We start from the raw sequence: 26,782 nt of genomic DNA on the forward strand, positions 1-26,782 counted from the left end.
CGCCTTGGCCTCCCAGTGCTGGGATTACAGGCGTGAGCCTCTGCACCCGGCCAAGAAAACATTCTTAATTCCATTTACGTTCACATAAATTCCATTTAGGTTCACATAATCAACTTCAGATGAATTTTCTTGATAGAACAAATGTGCAGAAGACTTTTTTTTAATACACACTGAATTATTCACCAAAACTATAAACTCTACATGACAGAACTAAAATGCAGTAAATTGTCAGTTTAATGTTTCATTAAGTATTTAGAGACCAAAAGAAACCACAAAATCTTATTTAAAATATTTTAATTTCTAAAAAAGTTTAAATCATATTACAATTTAAACAATTTCATTGTACAGTATTTGACAATACATTTCAACAAACTGAAAGGCAAATCAGTGTATCAGTTTTGTTTACTTTCTAAGCTTAATAATGTACAGACTCTTGCTCTTCAAGAAGATGCAAACGTCAGCAACAGTAAAAGTGAAATATTTAAAGAGGAATCTGAAAGAAAATGAATTCAATCTGATCAAATCCATAATTAATTGAAGTTTTCATTTTATTCAATTGTGAATAAAATAGCAGCCACTGTTTCATCCAATATGCCAATGGTAACTTAGGAGAAATGATCTGCCTGGCTTGTGCAAAACAAGAACAGTTATCTTCTGCTGAAAGCATGGGAGTTTTCAAGTTTGGTTTTCATGTCATAGTTTCCAAGTAAATAAACTGCTCCACCAAAAATGACAGTCCAGGTGCTACATATCTTCCAGGGTGTCATCATACAGCCATTTATAAGTACAATCTTCGGAAGACTCTATAGTTTCAAAAAGTCTTTTGAAGTCTTCAGGGTACATGTTAACTACTTTCTCATCTTCCTTTTTTCCTATTTGCATCAATATATCCGCTGCATCAAGTGGAGTCAATGAACTGCAAAAGAAATATAAAGTAAACGTGCTGAATTCTTTCTCATGCATCTATCCCTTACTGGTGACAGAAATGGCTTCTAAGTCGAAATTAAAATGTCAAACTTAGGCATACAGAGTGCTGTAATGGACACGGGAGAATCAGCAGGGAAGAGGAGAGGAGGAGGGTGAGGGATAAAGCACAACCTACTGCGTACAATGTACACCATTTGGGTGACGGGTACACTAAAAGCCCAGACTTCAACAATCCATCCATGAAACAAAAAAATCACTTGTATTCCTAAGGCTATTGAAATAAGAAGAAAAAAAAAAAGAACCATAACTTACATATGAGCAATCTTATTTAGTTTAAGAACTTCCAATAACTTTATGTTTATTTCTAAAGTTTCATAGCTAACCTATAATGAAAATATTAATAGCAGGTTTAGGCTTTCACATACTCTAATCAATTTTTACACAAAATTCTAGTTTAATCATTACCCTTTCAAAAATTATTATGCCTACCTCTTTCATCCTTTTCCTTTCTGCAAAAAATATTCTTAACTTCTTTTGGTTCATGTCAAAGCTCAGTACTACGAACAGCAGAAGTTGCTGTTTGGCAGTTTACCAAGAGGGAGTCGTTTTTCACATTTTGATGTAACCATCACTGGTAAATAAATTATAAAGCAGCGAACTTCCTTATACAGTCATGCATTGCTTAATGATGGAGGAATGTCCCGAGAAATGCCCTGTTAGGTGACTTCTTTGTTGCTTGAACATCTTACAGAGTACTTAACCCAAACCTATGTGATACAGCCCATTACATACTTAGGATATATGGCATAGCCTAGTTGCTCCAAGGTTACAAACCTGCACAGCATGTTACTGTACTGAACACTGTAGGCAACTGTAACACAATGATGAGTGATAGAAAAGATACAGTAAAAGATACAGCATCATTATAACCTTATGGGACCACTATTGTACATTTGGTCTGCCACTGACTGAAACCAGGTGTGAGGAATCTACCTCATTACGAGGTATTATATATATGAGGTATATTATATAATATATATACAATATAGAATCAATGAGGTGTATCATATACCATAATATGAGGTATATAACTGTATATTAGCTTAGCAAGAAACCATCGATAAGCCTCTCACAGCAACAACTGTAAAAAAATATTTTGGGCTGGGTGTGGTGGCTCATACCTGTTATTCCAGCACTTTGGGAGGCGAGGTGGGAGGATCATTTGAGCCCAAGAGTTCAAGACTCTCCTGAGCAACAGAGAGACCCCATCTCTACAAAAAATGTAGAAGGTTAGCTGGGCATAGTGGTGGGCGTAACAGGCCCAGCTACTCAGGGAAGAGGCTGAGGCAGGATCACTTGAGCCCAGAGGTTTGTGGTTGCAGTGAGCTATGATTGTGCCATTGTACTCCAGCCTGGGCAACAGAGTGAGACTTTTTTTTTTTTTTTTTTTTTTTTTTTGAGACGGAGTCTCGCTCTGTCGCCCAGGCTGGAGTGCAGCAGCGGCGCGATCTCAGCTCACTGCAAGCTCCGCCTCCCGGGTTCATGCCATTCTCCTGCCTCAGCCTCCCGAGTAGCTGGGACTACAGGCGCCCACAACCGCGCCCGGCTAATTTTTTGTATTTTTAGTAGAGACGGGGTTTCACCGTGGTCTCGATCTCCTGACCTTGTGATCTGCCCGCCTCGTCCTCCCAAAGCGCTGGGATTACAGGCGTGAGCCACCGCGCCCGGCCCAGAGTGAGACTCTTGTCTGTTCAATTCCAAATTTTGATATTGAATAGAATCTCAGTAACATGTTTCTAGTCCATTGAGATTACCAGGAGCATTTTTAATATTTTGCACCATGATTTACAACATTTATTCCTTATTTCCCTATTTTCTTGGTATTTTTATTGAAAATAGCCACCACAAGGTGGCAAGATGAAAAAATAAGAGATTGCCTTTTATTAGTCTATTGCCTTTTACTAGTCTATTACCCCGCCCCCCCACCCTTTTTTTTTTAGAGATAGAGTCTTGTTCTGTCACCCAGGCTCGTCTCAAACTCTTGTTGGCGCTCTCTGCCTCCAATTTTCTTTCTTTCTTTTTTTAAAGGGACAAGGCCAGCTTCCTGTGTGTCCCACACTGGAGTGCAGCGGTGAGTTTATGGCTCACTACAGCCTCCAACCACCGGCCTCCTCAAGTGATCCTTCCACCTTGGCCTCACAAAAAGTGCTCGGATTACAGGCATGAGCCACTGCACCCAGGCTATTGCCACTTTTAACATTTATTTTTAGATAAATATTGTCTGGTCAACAGCTCAAGAGTTATATGTTAAATGATCAAATTAGTTAAAATAATTATTTTAACATTTTACCCATCCTCTGGCAAGACTGAATGACTATGGGCTGCTGATGACAAGGCACAATGCACAACTTACAGGGACGTATGCATCAGCCCTACATACAAATTACATGGATCTACATACAAATTACACAGATGGCTGGGCACGGTGGCTCCCGCCTGTGACCCCAGCACTACTGACAGAGATGTGTGCGTCAGCCCTACATGCAAATTACACGGATGGCCAGGCACGGTGGCTCATGCCTGTGACCCCAGCACTTTGGGAGGCCAAGCCAGGTGGATTGCTTGAGGCCAGGATTTTGAGACCAGCCTGGGCAACATGGCAAAACCGGCATCTCTACAAAAAATGGCATACAATTTTTTTTTTTTTTTTTTTTTTTTTTTTTGAGATGGAGTCTTGCTCTGTCGCCGGGGCTGGAGTGCAGTGGCCGGATCTTGGCTCACTGCAAGCTCCGCCTTCCGGGTTCACACCATTCTCCTGCCTCAGCCTCCCGAGTAGCTGGGACCACAGGCGCCCGCCACCTCGCCCAGCTAGTTTTTTTTTTTTGGATTTTTTAGTAGAGACGGGGTTTCACCGTGTTAGCCAGGATGGTCTCGATCTCCTGACCTCGTGATCCACCCGTCTCGGCCTCCCAAAGTGCTGGGATTACAGGCTTGAGCCACCGCGCCCGGCCAAAAAATGGCATACAATTTATAAACACAAAATATAAATAAAAAATGTTATATTTTTACAAATATAAAAATTAGCCAGGCGTGGTGGTGCATGCTCGTAGTCCCAGCTACTCAGGAGTCTGAGGTGGGAGGATCACTTGAGCCTGGGAAGACAAGGCCGCAGTGAGCTGAGACTGTGCCACTGCACTTCGGCCTGGACAACACAGCGAGACCCTGTCTCTAACAACAACAGCAAACATGTTTTTCACTTTTACACCACTGAAGACAGGCAATGAGGGGTGACCGTGGGCATGCCTCCAGCAACGCTGATTTTTCTCCACCCCACTAGTGGTAAGCTGCTAGTGCTTCCCGTAAGATAAAGCTAGGCCTATACTCTCCAAAAGACAAAACAGCCTGTAGGCATCCCTGGGCATTTTTTCAAAGAAGGAAAAATAAATGAAACTCACTGAGAGATTATGAGAAAAATATATTTTCCTCAAAATGTACACTAGGGAGAACAAATTATCTTGAAGAAATATGAGGGAAAACATGGTACCTCACTCTGTCAATCAAGATATAAAAAATAGACCTCTAAGATGAAAGAAGAATACGTACATCAAATTGCTACTTTCATACTTACTTTTATTCTTTTCACTTACCGTAAGTGATCTATCACAGTAGCACTGCGCTTCCCAAAACAGTGCTTTAACAAGTGAAAAAATATATTATAGTTCATAGGTGTTAAGCTATTGGTAAATAAATTTCGACGAGGAGTCATTTGAATAAGATACAGATTTTGTTGTAATAGTTCTAATACTTCCTGGAGAGAAGAAAAAATGAATTGCATTAGTCACAAAATATTGCCAGAGTAAGACATCGCTCGCTTCTTCCTTCAAGCTACCTGCTGAAAGACACAATCACCACAGGCCGAGTGTCTTCACATTCTCTTTTTCTTTTCCTTTTTTTTTTTGAGATGAAGTCTCGCTCTGTCGCCCAGGCTGCAGTACAGTGGCCGGATCTCAGCTCACTGCAAGCTCCGCCTCCTGGGTTTACACCATCCTCCTGCCTCAGCCTCCCGAGTAGCTGGGACTACAGGCGCCCGCCACCGTGCCCGGCTAGTTTTTTGTACTTTTTTTTAGTAAAGACGGGGTTTCACCGTGTTAGCCAGGATGGTCTCGATCTCTTGACCTCGTGATCCGCCCGTCTCGGCCTCCCAAAGTGCTCGGATTACAGGCTTGAGCCACTGCCTTTTTTTTTCTTTTTTTGAGACGGAGTCTTGCTCTGTCACCCAGGCTGGAGTGCAGTGGCGTGATCTCAGCTCACTGAAAGCTCTGCGTCCCGGGTTCACGCCATTCTCCTGCCTCAACCTCCCGAGTAGCTGGAACTACAGGCGCCCGCCACCCTGCCTGGCTAATTTTTTTTTATTTTTTATTTTTTAGTAGAGATGGGGTTTCACCGTGTTAGCCAGGATGGTCTTGATCTCCTAACCTCATGATCTGCCCACCTCGGCCTCCCAAAGTGCTGGGATTACAGGCGTGAGCCACCGCACCTGGCCCACATTTTCTAACTGTGTACACCAAGCACACAAAGCCCTAATTGGTCTTTACCTGGGCCATTTCTCAGAGTTGTTTGCAATGAGTAACCTTGAGGGAGGAGATAGTGTCTCTCTCCAGGACAAAGAGCAGGCTTATGGCTGGGCGCAGGGCTCATGCCCATAATCCCAGCACTTTGGGAGTCCAAGGCATGGATCACTTCAGGTCAGGAGTTCAAGATCAGCCTGGGCAACATGGCAAAACCCCATCTCTATAAAAAATAAAAAATTAGGTGGGTGTGGCAGTGTGTGCCTGTAGTCCCAGCTACTTGGAAGGCTGAGGTGGGAGGATGGCTTGAACCCAGGAGGTGGAGGCTGAGAGCATGCTACTGCACTCAAGGCTGGTCGACAGAGCCAGGCTCTATCTTAAAAAAACAAAAGGGCAGGTTTGCTTAATGTTTGCTATGAAAGACGGATTCATTGGGAGGCTGAGGTGGGCAGATAGCTTGAGCCCAGGAGTTCAAGACCAGCCTGGGCAACATGGTAAAACCCTGTCTCTACAAACAGTACAAAAATTGGCATGGCATGGTGTTGCATGCCCGTAGCCCCAGCTACTTAGGAGGCTCAGAGGGGAGGATGCTTGAGACCGCCAAGTGGAGTTTACAGTGAGCCGAGATTACACCACTGCACTCCAGCCTAGGTGACAGAGCCAGACCCTAACTCAAAAAAAAAAAAAAGACCTGGATCCCCCAGCTCTGTACTTCTCAGCTGTAAAGCAAATCCACTAAATGCAAGTCATCCAACTGAGCCATATCAAATCACTCCACAGGAAGAGAGGCACAGAACATCCTTTGTCTGATCCAGGAGTCTTAGGCCAACGTCCGAGAAACAGTAACATCTACTAACATCTAAGTAGGGTAAAATCAAATCCCAGACACGAGGCCGGGTTGCTCACGCCTGCAATCCAACGCTTTGGGAGGCTGAGGCAGGAGGATTGCTGGAGCTCAAGAGTTAGCGACCAGCCTGGGCAACATAGGGAGACACCTTCTTTACAAACAAACAAACAACTAGCTGGGCAAGGTGGTGCACGCCTGTGGTCCCAGCTATTTGGGAGGTTGAAGTGGGAGGATCACTTGAGTGCCGGGAGTTTGAGGCTGCAGTAAGCCATGATCGTGCCACTGCACTCCAGTCTGGGAGAAGAGTGAGTCACTGTCTTTAACAACAACAACAAAAGGCTAGGTGTGGTGGCTCATGCCTGTAATCCCAGCACTTTGGGAGGCCGAGGCAGGCGGATCACCTGAGGTCAGGAGTTCGAAACCAGCCTGGCCAACATGGTTGAAACCCCATCTTTACTAAAAATACAAAAATTAGCCCCACGTGGTGAAGCATGCCTGTAATCCCAGCATTCGGGAGGGTGAGGCAGGAGAAACTCTTGAACTTGGGAGGTGGAGGTGCAGTGAGCCAAGATTGTGCCATCACACTCCAACCTGGGCGACAGAATGAGACTTTGCCTCGAAAAAATAAAAAAATTTAAAAAAATAAAAATAAAAATTAATAGTAAAAAAAATTCCCAAACATGGCATTAACATATATTGAGTCTTTGCTATATTCGAGATAAAACATCACCATTGGATGCAAAGGATAAAAAAAAGTTATTGACTAACATTTTTAATTTGATATTTAAAAAGTAGAAGTCTCAAACAAAACTTGGATAGAAATGATAGGCTCTAAAAACCCGTTAAATGTCTCAAACTGCTTTTATAACAATATGAGCACCATGACATCAAAGATAGATGTGAAATATCTAAAATAAATTCCGTCATAAAATATGACATTTGCTTATTTCATCTTCAACCCTAAAAGTTTATATATGTATATATATACACAAACACATTTTTTTTTTTGAGACAGAGTCTTGCTCTGTCACCCAGGCTGGAGTGCGATGGCATGGTCTCAGCTCACTGCAAACTCTGCCTCCCAGGTTTAAGTGATTCTCCCACCTTAGCCTCCTGAGTAGCTGGGACTACAGGTGCACGCCACCACACCCAGCTAATTTTTGTATTTTCAGTAGAGACAGCGTTTCAGTATGTTGGCCAGGCTGGTCTCAAACTCTTGACCTTGTGATCCACCCGCCTTGGCCTCCCAAAGTGCTGGGATTACAGGAGTGAGCCACCATGCCAGGCCAAGTTTGTATTTTTAAGCTTGGCCAAAAAACTTAAGCTTTTCATCTTCTTGCTGAAAAACTGAGAAACTTTGTTATACACAGGATTGCGCATTTGTGGAATATTTGGATAAGTCCCCAATAGCATACAAATGTACTCTATTAGACAAAAATGTATTTTTCCTATTGTGTTTTTTGAGACCACATAAATATGCTGTATAAATAGTCAAACAGAACTAAAAGCACAATGATGACTGAGCACTCTGAAATCACATCAGTGAAAGAAAACTGATAACTTTCTTTTTCCTTTAGTGGCAAGTGTGAGAAAAAAACATAAGCAAGCAAGCCAACAGGGTCTTCAGACTAAGCTGTTATGCTGAGATTAGGCCATCGTTAGCATTTAATTCTTTTTTTTTTTACGCTCCAAACCTTAAAGACAGGTATCTAATTCTAAAGTAAAACTTCTGAATTGAGTCAAAAAATTTTGTGAAACTTTAGCTATTTTATTAGAATTTCAAAACTAGCACTGAGATAAACTAAATGGAGAACTATAACGTTGTCCCTTTGGTTCTTACATACAAAGATTTAAAAATGAACAAAAATAAAGGCCTAACTCCTGGGTAAAAATCAAGAAGTACCTATCAGTGAATTCAACCATGTAATAAAAGTAGTAATATCACAATTTTTTTTTTTTTTTTAAGAGGGAGTCTCACTCTGTCGTCAGGCTAGAGTGCAGTGGCACGATCTTGGCTCACTGCAACCTCTGTCTGCCAGGTTCAAGTGATTCTCCTGCTTCAGCCGCCTGAGTAGCTGGGACTACAGGCGTGCGCCACCACACCGGGCTAATTTTTGTATTTCTAATAGAGGTGGGGTTTCACTATGTTGGCGAGGATGGTCTCAATCTCTTGACCTCGAATATCACAAATTTCTAATCGATTAATAAGTCATAAAATTTTGATTTTAATTAATCAAATTAGATGAATATTAAAATGATTTTATTTTCCAAATTTGAGATGTACCTTCATTTCAAAAGAGATAAGAAGAGAACTTAAATTCTGTTTTTAAGCCTACTACTATGCTAGCATCCATTGTATAACAGCTGATAAAACTCCTCTAAAACACTTCCGATTCATTAAAAGTAGTAAGATATGTTTAAAGAATGTTTCTAGATATTTCAAAATTAGAAAGTTAAATACAGACTACCAAATAGTCCTAAAAAATAAAATAAAAAATATGTCGCGTAGGGAGAAAAAGGAAAAGGCATTATTTTCGTCTTACCTTACGCTTTGTGTTTTCCAGACGCCCACTTCGGGTGTATACATCAAATGATGACCAAGGCTCCTAGGGAAGAAAACCAAAGCAAAACAACATCTTTTATTTCTCCTTGGTCAAAGTGCCCCAAATTATTTCTTCCTTAAAAAACACCTTGCCTAAATAAGAGAATAGTCAGTTTAATTGGATTTAAGAAAAACATGTTATAGTTAAATAATACACATATCTCTCCTTAATTTTTTGAAAGAGGAGGAGGATCAAAAGTCTACCCAAATACTAGTACTTCTTTTCCTTATTAAACATGACTCGCCCTTTATGCAATTATGCAAATAAGTGTTTGTTACAATTTTTACCACTGAACATTTCCATATCATAGTCAGAATCAGCAGTTTAAGGCATATTAGATTAATGCTAAGGATTTCTTTTTGCCCTATTTTAGTGGAAAAGCCTATTAATCAAACTATTTGAATATGTTAGGACATACATGGAAATACACAAATAAAGACGCTAGTGTTGACCGGGTGCTATGGTTCATGCCTATAATCCCAGCCCTTTGGGAGGCCAAAGTGCTTGAGCCTGGGAGCTCGAGTTTGCAGTAAGCCAAGAGTGCGCCACTGTACTCCAGCCTGGCAACAGAGTGAGACCCTATCCAAAAACAACAACAAAAACCTAGTGTCAATTTTAAAATGGATCACTATTTTTCGGTATCTATCTTTTGTAATAGAATGTTGTGCATAAGGCAATTAATTTTATTTTATTTTATTTTATTTTATTTTTTTTGAGACTGAGTCTGGCTCTGTCGCCCAGGCTGGAGTGCAGTGGCCGGATCTCAGCTCACTGCAAGCTCCGCCTCCCGGGTTTACGCCATTCTCCTGCCTCAGCCTCCCGAGTAGCTGGGACCACAGGCGCCCGCCACCTCGCCCGGCTAGTTTTTTTGTATTTTTTAGTAGAGACGGGGTTTCACCGTGTTAGCCAGGATGGTCTCGATCTCCTGACCTTGTGATCCGCCCGTCTCAGCCTCCCAAAGTGCTGGGATTACAGGCTTGAGCCACCGCGCCCGGCTAAGGCAATTAATTTTAAAAGATGATCTGGTTAGGCACAGTGGCTCATGCCTATAATCCCAGCACTTTAGGAGGCTGAGGTAGGAGAACCGCTTGAGCTCGGGAGTTTGAGACCAGCCTGGGCAACAAGGTGAAACCCTGTCTCTTCAAAAAATACAAAAATTAGCCGGGTGTGGTGGCACATGCCTGTAGTTCCAGCCATTTGGGAGGCTGAGGCGGGAGGATTGCTTAAGCCTGGGAGGCAGAGGTTGCCGTGAGCTGGGATTGTGCCGGTGCACTCCAGCCTGGGTTGACAGAATGAGATCATGTCTCAAAATAAAAAACCGATCCACCCGAAAAAGTATTCTCTGTTAAAAAAAACTATACATACCCATACCCATATTAAATTCCAAATAAGAGTGGGTTAAAATAGATCTGACATAGGCTTAAAAAACTAAACAATATTGAACACAAGGTCTGAAAGGCTACTGTCGAAACAGTAATTTATTATTAACTATAGGGGCAATGAGAGTGGAATAAAACATATAATTGGGGCCAAACTGTGAAATTCCTAGCAGTTCCGGGAACGTCACTTTAAGTGGGGGAAGAAAAGCACCATCAGCCGTGCACAATGGGTATGGCCACTTCCCACACGCCGGGTCGAGCCTCAGCAGCTTTCCCCTCGTCCAGGACGGTGGAAGAAAACCCGCAAGACACTGGGAATGGACTTCAATGACCTCCTCTACAGCTGCAGATACGCAGTGGAGCAAGCGCTGAGAAATGTCAGGGCCAGAGCTGCAGATACGCAGTGGAGCAAGCGCTGAGAAATGTCAGGGCCAGAGCTGCAGATACGCAGTGGAGCAAGCGCTGAGAAACGTTAGGGCCAGAAAGACCTTTCCTCGCTGGAGTTTAGCAAATGGCGAAACCTAACACAGGACCTTTGAAAACAGTATTAAGTATTAAGTATTAAGGGAACAAAAAGACAAAAACATTATTCTGCAAGCTAAAGTCCTCAGAGGGCCTCTCTGAAGAAACCAGCTGAAAGCTACCAGGACAGAAGGCTTGAGATGAAAGTCAACAGAATGAGACAAGATCAGTGGGTGAGGAAGAATTTTAGAGAAACCAAGAACTATAGTACTGAGAGTACAATATACGGTGCGGGCAGAAAGCGGAATCAGTGACGTGAAGACTAAGTGTGAAGAGATTCTGGGAATGGAGAAAAATGACGAGAGCGTCACAGACACTACAGACAAGGATCAGAGATCCCACCCAAGAACCTCCAGTGTTTTTGAGGGAAAAAAAAAGAATTGGAACAAAAGCTAAAAATCAAATGAGGTAACATTCCTGAGCTTAAAAAAAAACAGCAAGGAGCACGGACTGAAGACCTCGGAATATTCTCAGGCAAAAGCAGTGAAGAGAATACGCTAAGATCCACATTGCAACAATCTAAAAATTAGAGCCATGGCCAGACACAGTGGCTCATGCCTGTAATCCCAGCGCTTTAGGAGGTCAAGGTGGGTAGAGCACCTGAGGTCAGGAGTTCAAGGCCAGCCTGGCCAATGTGGTGAAACCCGTCTCCACTAAAAATACAAAAAATTAGGCAGGTATGGTGGCACACGCCTGTAGTCTCAGCTACTCGGGAGGCCGAGGCAGGGGAATCGCTTAAACACAGGATGTAGAGCTTGCAGTGAGCCGAGATCGAACCACTGCACCCCAGCCTGGGTGACTGAGACTCATCTCAAAAAAATAAAAAATTATAAAAAAATAAAAATTAGAGCTACGTGCAGTGGGTCATGCTATAATCCCAGTGATCTGGGAGGCTAAGGCAGAAGGATCACTTGAGGCCAGGAGTTCAAGACCAGGCTGGGCAATATTTAAAACAATTTTAAAACTTAGCCAGGCATGGTGGCGCATGGCTGTAGTCCCAGCTACTCCAGAGGCTAAGGTGAGAGGATCACTTGAGGCCAGTAGTTCAAGGCTGCAGCAAGCTATGATAGCACCACTGCACTCCAATCTGAGCAACAGAATGAGACCCTGTCTCTAAAGAAAAATGTTTTTAAATAGAAAGATTTTACTCACCATGTGCAGAACTTTAATCTCACAAGCTACCTGCCAGACAACACTTAATACATAATACAAGCCTCGATTTCGGGGATCTGCCATTAGTTTCTAGTAAAAGGAAAATAAAAATTGCATGTTATATACATCTTTAATCAATCAAAAACAAATGTTGAATCTTAATAGGACTATCTTGGCCGGGCGCGGTGGCTCACGCCTGTTATCCAGCACTTTGGGAGGCCGAGGTGGGCGGATCATGAGGTCAAGAGATGGAGACCATTGTGGCTAATAAGGTGAAACCCCATCCCTACTAAAAATACAAAAAAAAGTTTAGCCAGGCGTGGTGGCGGGCGCCTGTAGTCCTAGCTACTTGGGAGACTGAGGCAGGAGAATGGCGTGAACCCAGGAGGCGGAGCTTGCAGTGAGCCGAGATCGCGCCACTGCACTCCAGCCTGGATGACACAGTGAGACTCTGTCTCAAAAAAAAAAAAAAAAATAGGACTATCTTAATGGCATCTAGACATTTAAGAAAATAAAACTAGAATTAGATGCAAAAAACCGGGTACAGCTACTGGAAAGGCTGAGGCAAGGGGACTGGTTGAGCCCAGGAGTTTGGGCGTTCGGTGTGCGGTGACTGTGCCTGTGAGAGCCACAGCACTCCAGCAGGGGCAACAGTAGGGCATAAGGGGTCTCACTCGTAATTCCAGCACTTTGGGAGGCCAAGGCAGGAGGCCTGCTTGAGCCTAGAAGTTCAAGACCAGCAACACAGTGAGACCCCATCTCTTAAAAAACAACACGAGTGTTAAGGCTGATCCGAAAGGACGAGGTTACCTCAATGAATGGGAAGGCACTCCGGAGAGAAGAAACCACGTGTGAAAAGGTCCATGGCAGAAGAAGCATGGGCCACTGGAATATAATCCTAGCAGCAGGAATCTAACATTTTTCTCCTTGCCATTCCTTTGTTTAATATTGTATGCTATGCACAGCCTCAAGGTCCTGAGGCCCCCGCTGTCTTTCCATGGCTAGTAAATATGTATTTACTAAATGGGTCTGGGGGAGCCAATCGTCCCTTCATTTTTTGCCCCACTATCTTAATCCATAGCAATACAAATATGCATTATACAAATCTTACTCTTATCAGATCTTAATAGTACTATCTTAATAGCATCTAGAAATTTAAGCAGAGAAAACTAGAATTAGATACAAAAAGCTGGGTGCAGTGGTGTGCACCTGTAGTCCCAGCTACTCAAAAGGCCGAGGCAAGGGGACTGCTTGAGTCTAGGAGTTCGGGGGTTCGGTGTGAGAAGACTGTGCCTGTGAAAGCCATCGACAGCACACTCCAGCATGGGCAACAAGAGAGACAAATAAGCATTTCCGTTAAACCGGATTAACAGATTAATAACATGAAACATTCTGGGCAGAAAAGAAAGATGACACTCAGCAATATCAAGGTTGTCAGGAAGACCTTCCATGACAGAGAATTAAAACCAGAGTCTCAAATCTGAGGTTTGGTGTGATGGCTCACAACTGGAATCCTAGCACTTGCCTCCCCTAGGCAGCAGAATCACGTGAAGACAGGAGTTCAAGACCACCCTGAACAACACAGCATGACCCTATCACTACAAGAACCAACAACTACCTGGGTGTGGTGGTGCGCACAGGTGGTCGCAGCTACAGGGGAGGCTGAGGCAGGAGGACCACTTGAGCCCAGAAGTTTGAGGCTGCAGTGAGCTATGAACATACCGCTACATTCAAGCCTGGGCAACAGAGCAAGACCCTGTCTCTAAAAAAATTTTTTTAAATGTTTTAAAGTTAAAAAAATTAATTTAAAAAACCCTTAAATATTAAAAAAATCCTGTTAAAAGTAATAAATTCAGCTGAGTGTGATAGCTCACACCTGCAATCCCAGCATTTTGGGAAGCCGAGGCAGGAGGATCACTTGAGCCCAGGAGTTCGAGACCAGCCTGGGCAACAAAGTGAGACACTGTCTCTTTAAAAACAAAGGAAAAAAAAAAAAAACCTGGCCAGGTGCTGTGGCTCACACCTGTAATCCCAGCACTTTGGGAGGCCACAGCAGGCGGATCATGAGGTCAGGAGTTTGAGACTAGCCTGACCAACATGGTGAAACCCCATCTCTACTAAAAATATAAAAAAAGTAGCTGGGCATGGTGGTGCGTGCCTGTAATCCCAGCTATTCAGGAGGCTGAGGCAGGAGAAACACTTGAACTGTGAGGCAGAGGTTGCAGTCAGCCGGGATTGTGCCACTGCACTCCAGCCTGGGCCACAGAGCAAGACTCAGTCTAAAACAAACAAACAAACAAACAAAAAAACCTAACAGATTCAGCAAAGCTGCAGGATACAAAAACACACAAGTCAGTTGCATTTTTTTGCACTAGCAACGGACAATTAGAAAAACACTTCCATTTACAATAGCACCAAAAGTAACTTAAAAGCTAGTAATTAAAAACACAAATAAATGGAGGCCAGGCACAGTGGCTCACACCTGCAATCCTAGCACCTCGGGAGACCGAGGCTGAAGGACCACTTGAACCCATAAGTTCAAGACCAGCCTGAGCAACGTGGTAAAACCATCTCTACAAAAACCACAATAATCAGGCAGGCACGGGGGTCCATGCCTGTAGTCCCACCTGCTGGGGAGGTTGAGGTGGGAGCATCACCTGAGCCTGGGAGGTCAAGGCTTCAGTGAGCTGTGATCCTACCACTGCACTCCAGCCCAGGCGACAGAGTGAGACCCTGTGTCAAACAAAAACGAAAACAACAACAACAACAACAAAAGCCACAAATAAACGGAAAGACATTTCATGTTTGCGGATTGGAAGATTTAATATTGAATACTGTTAAGATGCCATTACCACACAAAGCAATCTCAAGATTCAATGCAATCCCTATGAAAATCCTAACATGTTTTGGAGAAACAGAAAAATCCATCCTAAAATCCATATAGAATCTCAAGGAAACTCAAATAGCCTAAACAATCATTAAAAATCATAAATTTGGATGAATCACCCTCTGATTTCAAAACTTACCAAGGCAACAGTGGTAAGACAGTGTTGTACTGGCCTAAGGACAAATATTGAGATCAATGGAATACAATAGAGCCCAGAAATAAACTCTTACACATATGGTCAAATCACTTCTGACACCAACGCCAAAACCATTTGATGGGGGTAAAGAATAGTCTTTTCAACAAATGGCACTGGGAAAACTAGATCAAAGAATGAAGCTGGACGCCGAAACCATAAACAAAATTAACTCAAAATGGATCAAAGACCTAAACAAGAGCCAAAACTGTAAAACTCTCAGAAGGAAACGCAAGGAAACCTTCACAACACAGGATTTGGCAATGATCTACTAGCTACGACACAGGTCCCCAGTCCCTGGGCCACGAACTGATACCAGTCCACATCCTGTTAGAAACTGGGCCACACAGCAGGAAGTGAGCGGCAGGTGGCCAGGCGAGGTGTCATCCGTATTGACAGCCGCTCCCTACTGTTCACATCACCGCCTGGGCTCCACCTCCTGTCAGATTAGCAGCCGCCTTAGATTCTCAGGAACGCAATCCCTATTGCGCATGTGAGGGATCTGGGTTGCGAAGGCCTTATGAGAATCTAATGCCTGATGATCTGTCACTATCTCCTATCAGCCCCAAGAAGCACCATCTAGTTTCAGGAAAACTAGCCCAGTGTTCCCACTGATTCTACATTATGGTGTGTTGTATAATTATTTCATTACATATTAGATGTAATAATAATAGAAATAAAGTGCACAATAAATGTGATGCACTTGAATCATCCCGAAACCATCCCCACCACCGTCCATGCAAAAACCGTCTTCCACAAAACCGGTCCCTGGTGCCAAAGATGTTGGGGACCGCTGAGCTACGTATGACACCAAAGGCACAGGCAACAAAAGAAGAAAGAGACAAAGTTGACTTCATCAAAATTAAAAACTTTCGGCATCAAAGGACACAATTAACAGGGTTAAAAGGCAACCCATAGAACGGGAGAAAATATTTGCAAATCAGGTATGATAAGAGATTAATATCCAGAATATATAAAGGACTCTTAAAACTCAGCAACAAACAAAATAACCCATTAAAAATGGGCAAACGTCTTGAACAGACATTTCTTAAAAGACATACAGTCAGTAAGTACATAAAAATATATTCAACATCACTAATCATTAGGAAAATGCAAATCAAAAGCACAATGAAATACCACTTCACACCATTAGGAGAGGTACTACCAAGGACCCAGAAAACGACTCTCAGTAATGCTGTGGAGAAATCGGAACCCTTGCACACTGCTGGTAGCAATGTCAGATGGTGCATCCACGATGGAACAAACAGTATGATGGTTCCTCAAAAAACTAAAAACAGACTGGGCACAGTAGCTCATGCCTGTAGTCTCAACACTTTGGAAGGCTGAGGCAGGAGGACTGCTTGAGTCCCTGAGTTGGAGGCCAGCCTGAGCAACATGGCAAGACCCTATTGCTACAAAAAGCCAGGCCTGGTGGTATGTGGCTGCAGTCACAGCTCGGGGGCTGAGGTGGGAAGATCGCTTGAACCCAGAAGGTCCAGGCTGCAGAGAGCTGTGATCATGTCACTGCACTCCAGCCTGGGCAATAGGGAAAGACTCTATCTCAAACAAACAAACAAACAAACAAACAAACAAAAAACCACAAAAAACTAAAAATAGAATTACTATCTGATCCAGCAATTCTACTTCTAGCTGTACACTCAAAGGACTTGAAGAGATATTTGTAAACTCATGTTCATTGCAGCATTATTCCCAACAGCCAAAAGGTAAAAGCAATTAAACGTCATTGATACATGAACACACAAACTGTGGTATACACATACAATGGATTTTTTTTTTTTTTTGAGACAAAGTCTTGCTCTGTTGCCTAGGCTGGAGTGCAGCGGCATAATCTCGGCTTACTGCAACCTCGTCCTCCCAGGTTCAAGTGATTCTCTTGCTTTAGCCTCCCAAGTAGCTGGGATTACAAGCATGCACTACCACACCTGGCTAATTTTCGTATTTTTAGTAAAGATGGGGTTTTGCCATGTTGGCCAACCTGGTCTCGAACTCCTGACCTCAAATGATCAGCATGCCTCGGCCTCCAAAGTGCTGGGATTACAGGAGTGAGCCACCGTGCCTGGCCAGAATGGAATATTATTCAGCCTTAAAGAGGAATGAAATTCTGACACATGCTGTAACATGGATGAACCCTGAAAACATTATGCTAAGTGAAATATGCCAGACACAAAGAAATATTGTAAACTTACATGAGGTAAAGAGAACAGTTAAATTCACAGAGACAGGAAGTAGAATAACGATAACTAGTGGATGCAGGAAGAGGGAAGCACAGAGTTTGTGTTTAATGAGTACAGAGTTTTGGTATGGGATGATGAAAAGTTTTGGAGACGGATGATGGTATTGGTTGTACAATGGGAATGCACTTAAAACCACTCAACTGTACACTGAAAAAGTAACCTGAGTCTAAAGACTACTCTGCAGAATTTAAAAACAATCTTAGACCCTCAAATGTCATGACCCCTAAATTAAAATTGCACAGATTAAGAATACTCAGAGAAAAATCACAGAACTCTTTCAAAACAAAAAACAGGTGTTTGTTAATAACATACCTGGAATTCTTTTTCACCAATAAACATATTTATTTCTATTCGTCCAAATTTATAGATAGAAGAACAGGAATACAAGTCATATGCGAGTTTCCAAAGTGCCCTTTTTTCACCTCTACTTGGGAACATTCCAAATACTTTTAAAGGGACGCCTGTTAGAAATATAAGCAAAAAGATCTGAATAAAGTTCTTAGCATTTTGTCCTATGCCCATATTTTATTGAGACAAACTAAGTTAACAAACTATATCAATTTCAAGTTTATTTCAATAAAAACTAAGCCTCAATATCTTTCCTTGGCATGGAACTTGACTTTTGGGGAAATAAACTGGTTGTCTGTGTCCAGGTGAGGTAAATGCCATATTCAGAGTTAGAGCATCTGCTCATAAATTGTATTAATACAATATAAATTATACACAAATTTGGCCAGGCACAGTGGCTCACACCTGTAATCCCAGCACTTCGGGAAGTCGAGGCAGGGAGATCACTTGAGAGCAGGAGTTGACCAGCCTGGCCAACATGGTGAAACCCCATCTCTACCAAAAATACAAAAAGTTAACAAGGTGTGGTGACACACACTTGTAATCCCAGCTACTCGGGAGGCCGAGGCAGGAGAATCGCATGAACCAGGAGGCAGAGGGTCAGTGAACCAGGATCGCACCAATGCACTCCAGCCTGGGTGACAGAGCGAGACTCCATCTCAGACAATAAACAAGTAAAACACAAATTTCATCAACAAATCAGCTATACTGCACAGAAACATGGCAAACTCCAGGTATTTGCTTTAGTAGATTCCAAAAATGACCTGCTGTCCAAGGAACTTCTTCTACTCCCAAATTCTTAAAGAGCCCTTCAGAAGATATAGCCGGTGGCTTTATTGCTCCACCACTTCTAGGATCTATTCTAAAGAAGTCACAGTGAATCACTCGTAGTTTTCCATCCAGATTTTTTCCTAAGGACTAAAGAGAGACAAAGATAACATGTTAAAAAATTTCAGCTTTAAGCATACTTTGCAACAACTCAAAAAACTCTACTTCAAAAACCCAATGATAAAATGTAAAGATAAAAATAAATCAATTACCTTTTTTTTTTTTTTTTTGGGAGACAGAGTCTCGCTCTGTTGCCAGGCTGGAGTGCTGTGGCACCATCTCGGCTCTCTGCAACCTCTGCCTCCCGGGTTCAAGTGATCCTGTGCCAGCCTCCTGACTAGCTGGGACTACAGGTGCACACCACCACACCCAGCCAATTTTTTGTATTTTTAGTAGAGACAGGTTTCACCATGTTGGCCAGGATGGTCTCAATCTCTTGACCTCATGACATGCCTGCCTTGGCCCCACAAAGTGCTGGGATTACAACCACCACACCCAGCTGAATTATCTTTTTACAAAAAATATTTCTACCTCCATGAAGATGTAAAGAAAATATTACTAACACACCCAAAATTTAACAGAGGAAGTAAAAATCAATACCTGAAAAGTGGCAAAAGTACAATAATATTACCAAGAAAAAGCCCCCCAAACAGAAATAACCTATCACAAATTTTTATTTATCCGTTCACTTTATTTTTCTTTGAGACAAGCTGTCAACCAGGCAGGAGTGCAGTGGCGCAATCTCAGCTGACTGCAGCCTTGATCTCCTGGGCTTAAGTGATCCTTCCACCTCAGTCCCACAGGTAGCTAGGACTACAGGTGTATACCATCACGCCCACCAATTTTTGGATTTTTTGTAGCAACAGGGTTTCGCCATGTTGCCCAGGTTGGTCTCAAACTACTGAGCTCGAGAGATCTGCTCACCTTGACCTCCCAAAGTGCTGGGATTACAGGTATGAGCCACTGCACCTGGCCCCACTTACTTTATCATAATGGCTTCAGCTATTCAAAAGCTTTTCATGCCACTCTCTGACTGCTTAGTAGTGGCTACCTGAAGCACTGGGCAAAGATTCTGACAGCATGGTTGGCCTCATATAGAGAACTGTGAGCCATCTGCTTTGGTCATGGGAAGAAAAAATGAAAGATGTTTCACAGTAAAGAAAAACAATTAAAATATGAAAGTGAAAGGCAGATGGATTCAAGAGAATATCTTTCTTCTAAGGGAATCTAGTCAGCTATCCACCAAACAAGTGAACTTAGCTCATCTCCATAATTTTCATTTACTTTTTCTAAAGACAGAAGCAACTATATACCTTGTTTGCTAGAAGAGGTCTAATATACCTCAGTCTTCTCACTGCTGTGATTTGCTCACCTTGCAGTAGTACTAGAGACCTTCGTAGTTAGGGCAAGAATCAGTTATAGACTCCATAAACTTAAATTGAAGTTACAAAAAAAAAACAAAACAAAACAATAAGGCATTATGTTTTTAATGCGTACATTGATGTTTCTGTGCACAGAAAATTCTATTAATATTTATTAAGGTTTAAAATGATGTAACTTAAAGTTATTAATTCAAACACCTAGTTTTTCTTAAGCATTTGCATACAACCTATGAATATTATCCTATTTCTAAATCTAGTAAAATATTTTTTCCTCTTATTTTTTATTGAGATGAGTCTCACTATGTCCGCAGGCTGGTCTCAAACTCGTGGCCTTAAGTGATACTCCTGTCTCAGCCTCCTAAGTGTCTGGGATTACAGGCGTGTGATACCATGCCCAGCTCAAAATCTGGTAAATTTTGGCCAGGTGCGGTGGCTCACATCTGTAATCCCAGCACTTTGGGAGGCCAGAGGGCGGATCACCCAAGGTCAAGAGTTTGAGATGAGCATGACCAACATGGTGAAACCCTGTCTCTACTAAAAATAAAAAAGTAAGCCGGGGTGATGGCGCACCCCTGTAATTCCAGCTACTGGGAAGGCTGAAGTGGGAGAAATCGCTTGAACCCAGGAGGCAGAGGTTGCAGTGAGCTGAGATTGCGCCACTGCACTCTAGCCAGGGTGACAGAGTGAGACTCCATCTCCAAAGTAAATAAACAAATAAAATAAAAAAAAATTTTTAAATCTAGTAAATTTTAACAATCCCTTTCAAGGGGAAGTTTTAAAAAGACTAGAGGAAGGGAAAGACTGGGGGTGGAAATCATATATATTTGGTCCCAATAATTTCGAGATGCCTACTATGTGATCCAGGTAGAGGTGTCAGGTAGGAAGCTGCAGCCCTGAATAAGCTGTCAGTGGAGTGGTCCAGGCTGACGATATAAATGTGTGGGAATTTGGCTTGTTGAAGGTAATTTAAGTCAGGGGTCCACACTAGGGAGAAACAGAGGACCAGCCCTGAAGTAGACTATGTCCAAAGTCTAATGACGGCCGGGCGCGGTGGCTCAAGCCTGTAATCCCAGCACTTTGGGAGGCCGAGACGGGCGGATCACAAGGTCAGCAGATCGAGACCATCCTGGCTAACATGGTGAAACCCCGTCTCTACTAAAAATACAAAAAACTAGCCGGGCGAGGTGGCGGGCGCCTGTAGTCCCAGCTACTCCGGAGGCTGAGGCAGGAGAATGGCGTGAACCTGGGAGGCGGAGCTTGCAGTGAGCTGAGACCCGGCCACTGCACTCCAGCCTGGGCGACAGAGCGAGACTCCGTCTCAAAAAAAAAAAAAAAAAAAAAAAAAAAAAAAAAAAACAAAGTCTAATGACAAGACACTGAGAATACGAGTAAGGAGGAAACCCAGAAGAGGGCGGTGTCATGGAAGCTAAAAGAAAGAGTACCCATCCAATGCATATGATTATCAGTCGACATGCACAGCAAGGCTGTCCAACCTGTGGCCTGGGGGCCGCGTACAGCCCATGACGGCTTTGAATGCGCCCAACACAAATTCGTCATCTTTCTTAAAACATTATGAGATGTATGCATGGACCTTCTGGGTGATAGGAGTGAGACCCTGTCTCAAAAGAGAAAACGAAAATGTATAAACGATGAACACTTTATGGCTTCAACACACTTGTATGTTCTGAGAGGACACCATACATTCTTACTTCAGTACCCGTCAGTTAACACTCAACAATTCAAACATGGTAACAATCAAAGCTCCAGGATAAATAGTTCAATTCATACAACAGAGAGATCACATCTGAAAATTCAACTGGATTGCACTAGGTTTCAAAAACAGGACCGGAAAATAACAGAAAAGGCAAGTAACCCTTGAGGTTCTACTAGTCATTAAGTTAGGTACGTCCCATTAAGTTTGTCTCATTTACCAGGCGCGGTGGGTCAAGCCTGTAATCCTAGCACTTTGGAGGCTGAGGTGGGCGGATCACCTGACGTCAGGAGTTGCAGACTAATCTGGCCAACATGGTGAAACCGTGTCTCTACTAAAAATACAAAGAAATCAGTCGGTCATGGTGGCGGGTGCCTGTAATCCCAGCTATCACCAATGAAACTCCTTTCAGTTTTCAGGAACAAACTTTAGTTGGCCAGAAGCATTATCCTATCTGCTAAGAGCACGACTTTAAGCCCCTGACTTAGAGCCACAAGAGTTCCGTTTACCTATTGTTACTTCTCTTTTCATTCTGGCAAACAGATTCATTCCACAAAATTTTATTTGAATAGCTTTTCAATTTATCATAACAACAGTTACTAAAAAGTGAGAGAATATGTACTAAGGGTTGAGTACAAGTTAGTGCTAGTAGAAAATAAAAGCCTTAAAAGAGAAAAAACTAGTTCTAATCAAAGACTGGATTTAAGCAATGATGTTTATATCTTGAGCTTACATTTATAGCTTCAGAAACATTTTGTTATTGATATTCCTACCACAATTATTGTTTCAAAAATTCTCCTTTTTTCAGTAAAACAACTGTTTTAAAATTAAACTCTTATCTTGAAGACATTTTTTTTCTTTTGAGACTGAGTTTTGTTCTTGTAGCCCAGACTGGAGTGCAATGGCACGATCTCAGCTCATTGCAACCTCCACCTCCCGGGTTCAAGTGATTCTCCTGCCTCAGCCTCCCAAGTAACTAGGATTACAGGCATGAACCACCACGCCCAGCTAATTTTTTGTATTTTTAGTAGAGGTGGGGTATCACCACATTGGCCAGGCTGGTCTTGAACTCCTGACCTCAAGTGATCTGCCCACCTCAGCCTCCCAAAATGCTGGGATTACAGGCATGAGCCTCGGTTGCTCAGTCTTGAGGATCTTACAGAAAACAGCAACTACTGTGTTACAGAATAACAAACTTTAAATAGAAACAAAGACATTTTAATACAATCTTAATTACTTTGTGAACATGTAGATTAACCTTTCAATATAGGCTTTTTTTTTTTTTCCTCAAAACAGGATAAAAGTTATCTTCTTGTTTTTATTTTTTTATTTTTATTTATTTATTTTTTTTTTTGAGACGGAGTCTCGCTCTGTTGCCCAAGCTGGAGTGCAGTGGCCCGATCTCAGCTCACTGCAAGCTCCGCCGCCCGGGTTCACGCCATTCTCCTGCCTCAGCCTCCCGAGTAGCTGGGACTACAGGCGCCCGCCACCTCGCCCGGCTAGTTTTTTGTATTTTTTAGTAGAGACGGGGTTTCACCGTGTTAGCCAGGATGGTCTTGATCTCCTGACCTCGTGATCCGCCTGTCTCGGCCTCCCAAAGTGCTGGGATTACAGGCTTGAGCCACCGCGCCCGGCCTTATCTTCTTGTTTTTAATTTCCAAGTTGAAACTACAGATGACTGTTTACTGAATCACATTTCAGGATGTTAAATCTTTGGACAATTATGTGTTCTTTTTTTCTTCACATTTTTGGAACTCCTTCAGATTTAAATCAATTAAATAACGTAGCTAAAACTTGAACTCTTTTCAAAACAGTAAGTTGTAGAATAACAATAATACTCATAGTTTTAAAAGAATTAAACAACTGGATCTGACAGACATTTTCACAATTTTTTGTTGTCATGCAATTTTGGATACAGGCATTCTGCATGGTTTCACAAAGTTGGCATAGAGAAGTACAAGTTTCGTAAATTGAAGCTGAAGATTATAAAAGAGGGAAGGAGAATGAGAATAAGAGGCTGGCTAAAGATGCAAAGGATTTCCACTTCTTCATTGTTATGTAAATGTGTCTGCTTTTTAAGAAGCACAATCACTGAAAAATCTATTTGGAAAATGCCTTCACTCTATGTAACTGTATCTGATGACACGCTGAGCATCCCTAATTCAAAAATTCTGAAATACTCCAAAATGTGAAACTTTTTGAGTGCCAACATGATGCCAAAAGTGGAAAATTCCACACCCGACCTGTGACAGGTTTGCGGTGAAACCCCGTCTCTACTAAAAATACAAAAATCAGCTGGGCATAGTGGCAGGCGCCTGTAATCCCACCTACTTGGGAGGCTGAGGCAGGAGAATCGCTTAAACCTGGAAGGCAGTGGTTGCAGTGAGCGCCGAGATCACACCATTGCACTCCAGCCCTGGGTGACAAGAGGGAAACTCTATCTTAAAAAAAAGAAAAAAAAGTTAGGGATGATGACGATGTCAAACAACCAGATTGTTCACATGGGTGGCTGACACAGTGACACCTTTGCTTTCTGATGGCCCAATGTATACAAATTTTGTTTAATGCACAAAATTATTTAAAATATTATACAGAATTGCCTTTAGGCCTTATGAATAAGATGTGTAAGAAACAAAAAAGGAATTTTTAGACTCAGGTCCCATCCCCAAGATATCTCATTAGGTATATGCAAATATTGCAAAATATGAAAAAATTTGAAATCCAAAACACTTGTGTTCCCAAGCATTTCAGATAAAAGATACTTAATTTGCATGCCAACCTTTCTGGCCTTTGAAACCCTAAATCTAGAGGTTACATAGACCCATTAACCTAACATTAGCACTTACTCCAGTTAGATTCCAAGCTCACAGAAGGAGCACAGCGCAGCTTAGCAGAAATGGGGAAACAAACCTAGGGATGCCAGTTATACACTTTGTTCAAAGTCAGCCAACCAGGCTGCAGCCGACCTAGAACTAGCAAACAAGTCTCAGAACCCCTCATGTTTCAGCCACTCAACAGCACCGAATATTAACTGTGTTCTAGTCACTGGGAATAAACAAGATATTTCAGAGACGGCTCCCTAAAAGATATTCTACTTAAAAACCTGTGTGCTTAATTTTATTTCCTTAAACCACTTACAGGTAGTTAACCAAACAATAACATATGTTTAGAAACTAAAAATATACCTCCAAATGTGGAATAAACGTTTTGTCACTTTCGAGGGCAACCACTGTGGCACCAGCTTCAAGTAATGCCTCAGTCAGGATTCCAGGACCTGGCGCATTAACAGAATGAAAAGTTTATTTGCACAAGAAACAACATAATCTCTTTCAATACCCAACTTTAGATGTTCCACGTTATTATCTGATTTTAAATCTGACAGCATCCCCCAAGTAGATGTCACTCTCCTTTTTACATTTCAGGAAACAGGAGATTATATTATTTGACTCCAGCATCACAAGCGCTGCAGCTTGGCTTCGACATCATTGTCAGTGACTGCAAAACTTTTTTTTTTTTGAGACGAAGTCTCACTCTGTCGTCAGGCTGGAGTGCAGTGGGACTATCTCAGCTCACTGCAACCTCTGCCTGCTGGGTTCAAGCGATTCTCTTGTCTCAGCCTCCCGAGTAGCTGAGATTACAGGCGCCCGCCACCACGCCCGGCTAATTTTGTATTTTAAGCAGAGACGGGCTTTCACCATGTTGGCTCCAGGCTGGTCTGGAACTCCTGACCTCAAGGGATCCACTCGCTTCGGCCTCTGAAAGAGCTGGATTACAGGCGTGAGCCACCGCACCCGGCCAAACCTTGCACACTTCATCACTATGATTCACTACCTCTTAGAAGAAGCATACCACAATAAAATAGACTGCCTCTAGCCTCTCACTTACTCATGGACTACACGGATGCTTTAACTATCAAAGAGATTGTCAAGCCTAAACAGAACTGCCTGTGATACGAAATGGTGCTTTAAAATATTATTATTCAAAAAGCCTATAAATCTTGTGTTCTTAGCATCCTGCTACTGTCTATAGGGAATGCGCGGAAAAATAAGATAACATCATTTTTTCAGCTGGCAGAGGTTTGCAACCCTTTTGGAGAGATGATAAGATCCAAGAGCATGTTTTATCAAAACATTGTGTAAAGTGCAAACTGCTACAGAAATATTTTGTGGTGTCATTAATGATATAGACTCTACGCTTATGTTGTGGGCAATCTCTCCAACTAAGGAACTTCAAAAAAAAGACCCGTATCTGGCCAGGCGCGGTGGCTCACGCCTGTAATTCCAGCACTTTGGGAGGCCTAGGCGGGCGGATCACAAGGTCAAGAGATCACCAGGTCAAGAGATCACAAGGTCACAAGGTCAAGAGACCATCCTGGCCAACATGGCGAAACCCCGTCTCTAATAAAAATAAGAAAATTAGCTGCGCGTGGTGGCGGGCGCCTGTACTTCTTGCTACTCGGGAGGCTGAGGCAGGAGAATCGCTTGAACCCGGGACGCGGAAGTTGCAGTGAGCCGAGATCGCCCCATTGCACTCCAGCCTGGCGACACAGTGAGACTCCGTCTCAAAACAAAACAACAAAAAAACCTAGTATCTTAAATAGCACCCCGACGAGGGTCAATACGTTTGAATAAATGATGAACATCCAAGAAAATGCAATCCAGCTGGACTCACCTGGATTGCACTCCAGCAGTAAGTGTGGAGGTCTATTTGGTTTTCCGCATACGATTTGCGCCAGGGTCGTAGCCAATCTCCGATCGGTTACGTAACGCTTAAAGTCTAAGCTGGACCTAGACGCCTTCCTTGGCGGATTCCTGAAATCCGGTTCGGGCAACAGCTGCGGAGAGGAGTCAGCCAGGCCACGGCGGTTCCTCGCCGGCAAGTGCTTTCGCATCGCCGCTCCAGACCCTAAAATGCAAAAGCGACCAGTGCCCGCCAAGGCAGAGAGCCTCAGCCGCAGAGGAAGCCCGGCTACTGGGATCCACATGTCCTTGTCTCTCAGGCCCGCTCCAAAGACTACCAAGTGTCGCTACTTCAGTGAACCCCAGGCACGGTATCCCACGTGGAACGTTTCCTGGCATCCGGGCCAGGTCAAGCGGAAGTAAACACTACAGCCCGCGCATGCGAACAGCGGAGACCTCGGCTTTTCTCCCTCACTTCCGCTTCCGCCTCGGCTCAGCCGC

The 26,782-nt window shown here is 42.9% G+C and overlaps 1 protein-coding gene across 1 annotated transcript; it reads right to left on the bottom strand.

The window, feature by feature from the left end:
• Positions 1-277: 277 nt before the first annotated feature.
• TFB2M (transcription factor B2, mitochondrial) lies at positions 278-26,766 on the bottom strand. Its single transcript, XM_050771967.1, has 8 exons — positions 26,274-26,766; positions 24,788-24,876; positions 18,446-18,599; positions 17,646-17,794; positions 11,999-12,088; positions 8,886-8,948; positions 4,575-4,735; positions 278-916 (listed from the first exon to the last, which is right to left on the bottom strand). Exons 1-8 carry the CDS (start codon positions 26,584-26,586, stop codon positions 745-747), a joined length of 1,191 nt encoding a protein of 396 aa, XP_050627924.1. The 5' UTR covers positions 26,587-26,766; the 3' UTR covers positions 278-744.
• Between the last annotated feature and the right edge of the window lie 16 nt (positions 26,767-26,782).

The sequence above is a fragment of the Macaca thibetana genome, chromosome 1 (genome assembly GCF_024542745.1).
Source record: "Macaca thibetana thibetana isolate TM-01 chromosome 1, ASM2454274v1, whole genome shotgun sequence".
Taxonomy (NCBI): domain Eukaryota; kingdom Metazoa; phylum Chordata; class Mammalia; order Primates; family Cercopithecidae; genus Macaca; species Macaca thibetana.

What these genes read in the sequence shown, in the direction of transcription:
- TFB2M (XM_050771967.1), bottom strand. Translation starts at nt 26,586, where the DNA reads ATGTGGATCCCAGTAGCCGGGCTTCCTCTGCGGCTGAGGCTCTCTGCC. An exon ending in AGATTAAAGTTCTGCACATG is followed by an intron (nt 8,949 to 11,998) that starts GTGAGTAAAATC and finishes TTTCTTCCCTAG; the next exon opens with GAGCCTTGGTCATCATTTGA. An exon ending in ACTGTGATAGATCACTTACG is followed by an intron (nt 917 to 4,574) that starts GTAAGTGAAAAG and finishes TTTCTTTTGCAG; the next exon opens with TTCATTGACTCCACTTGATG.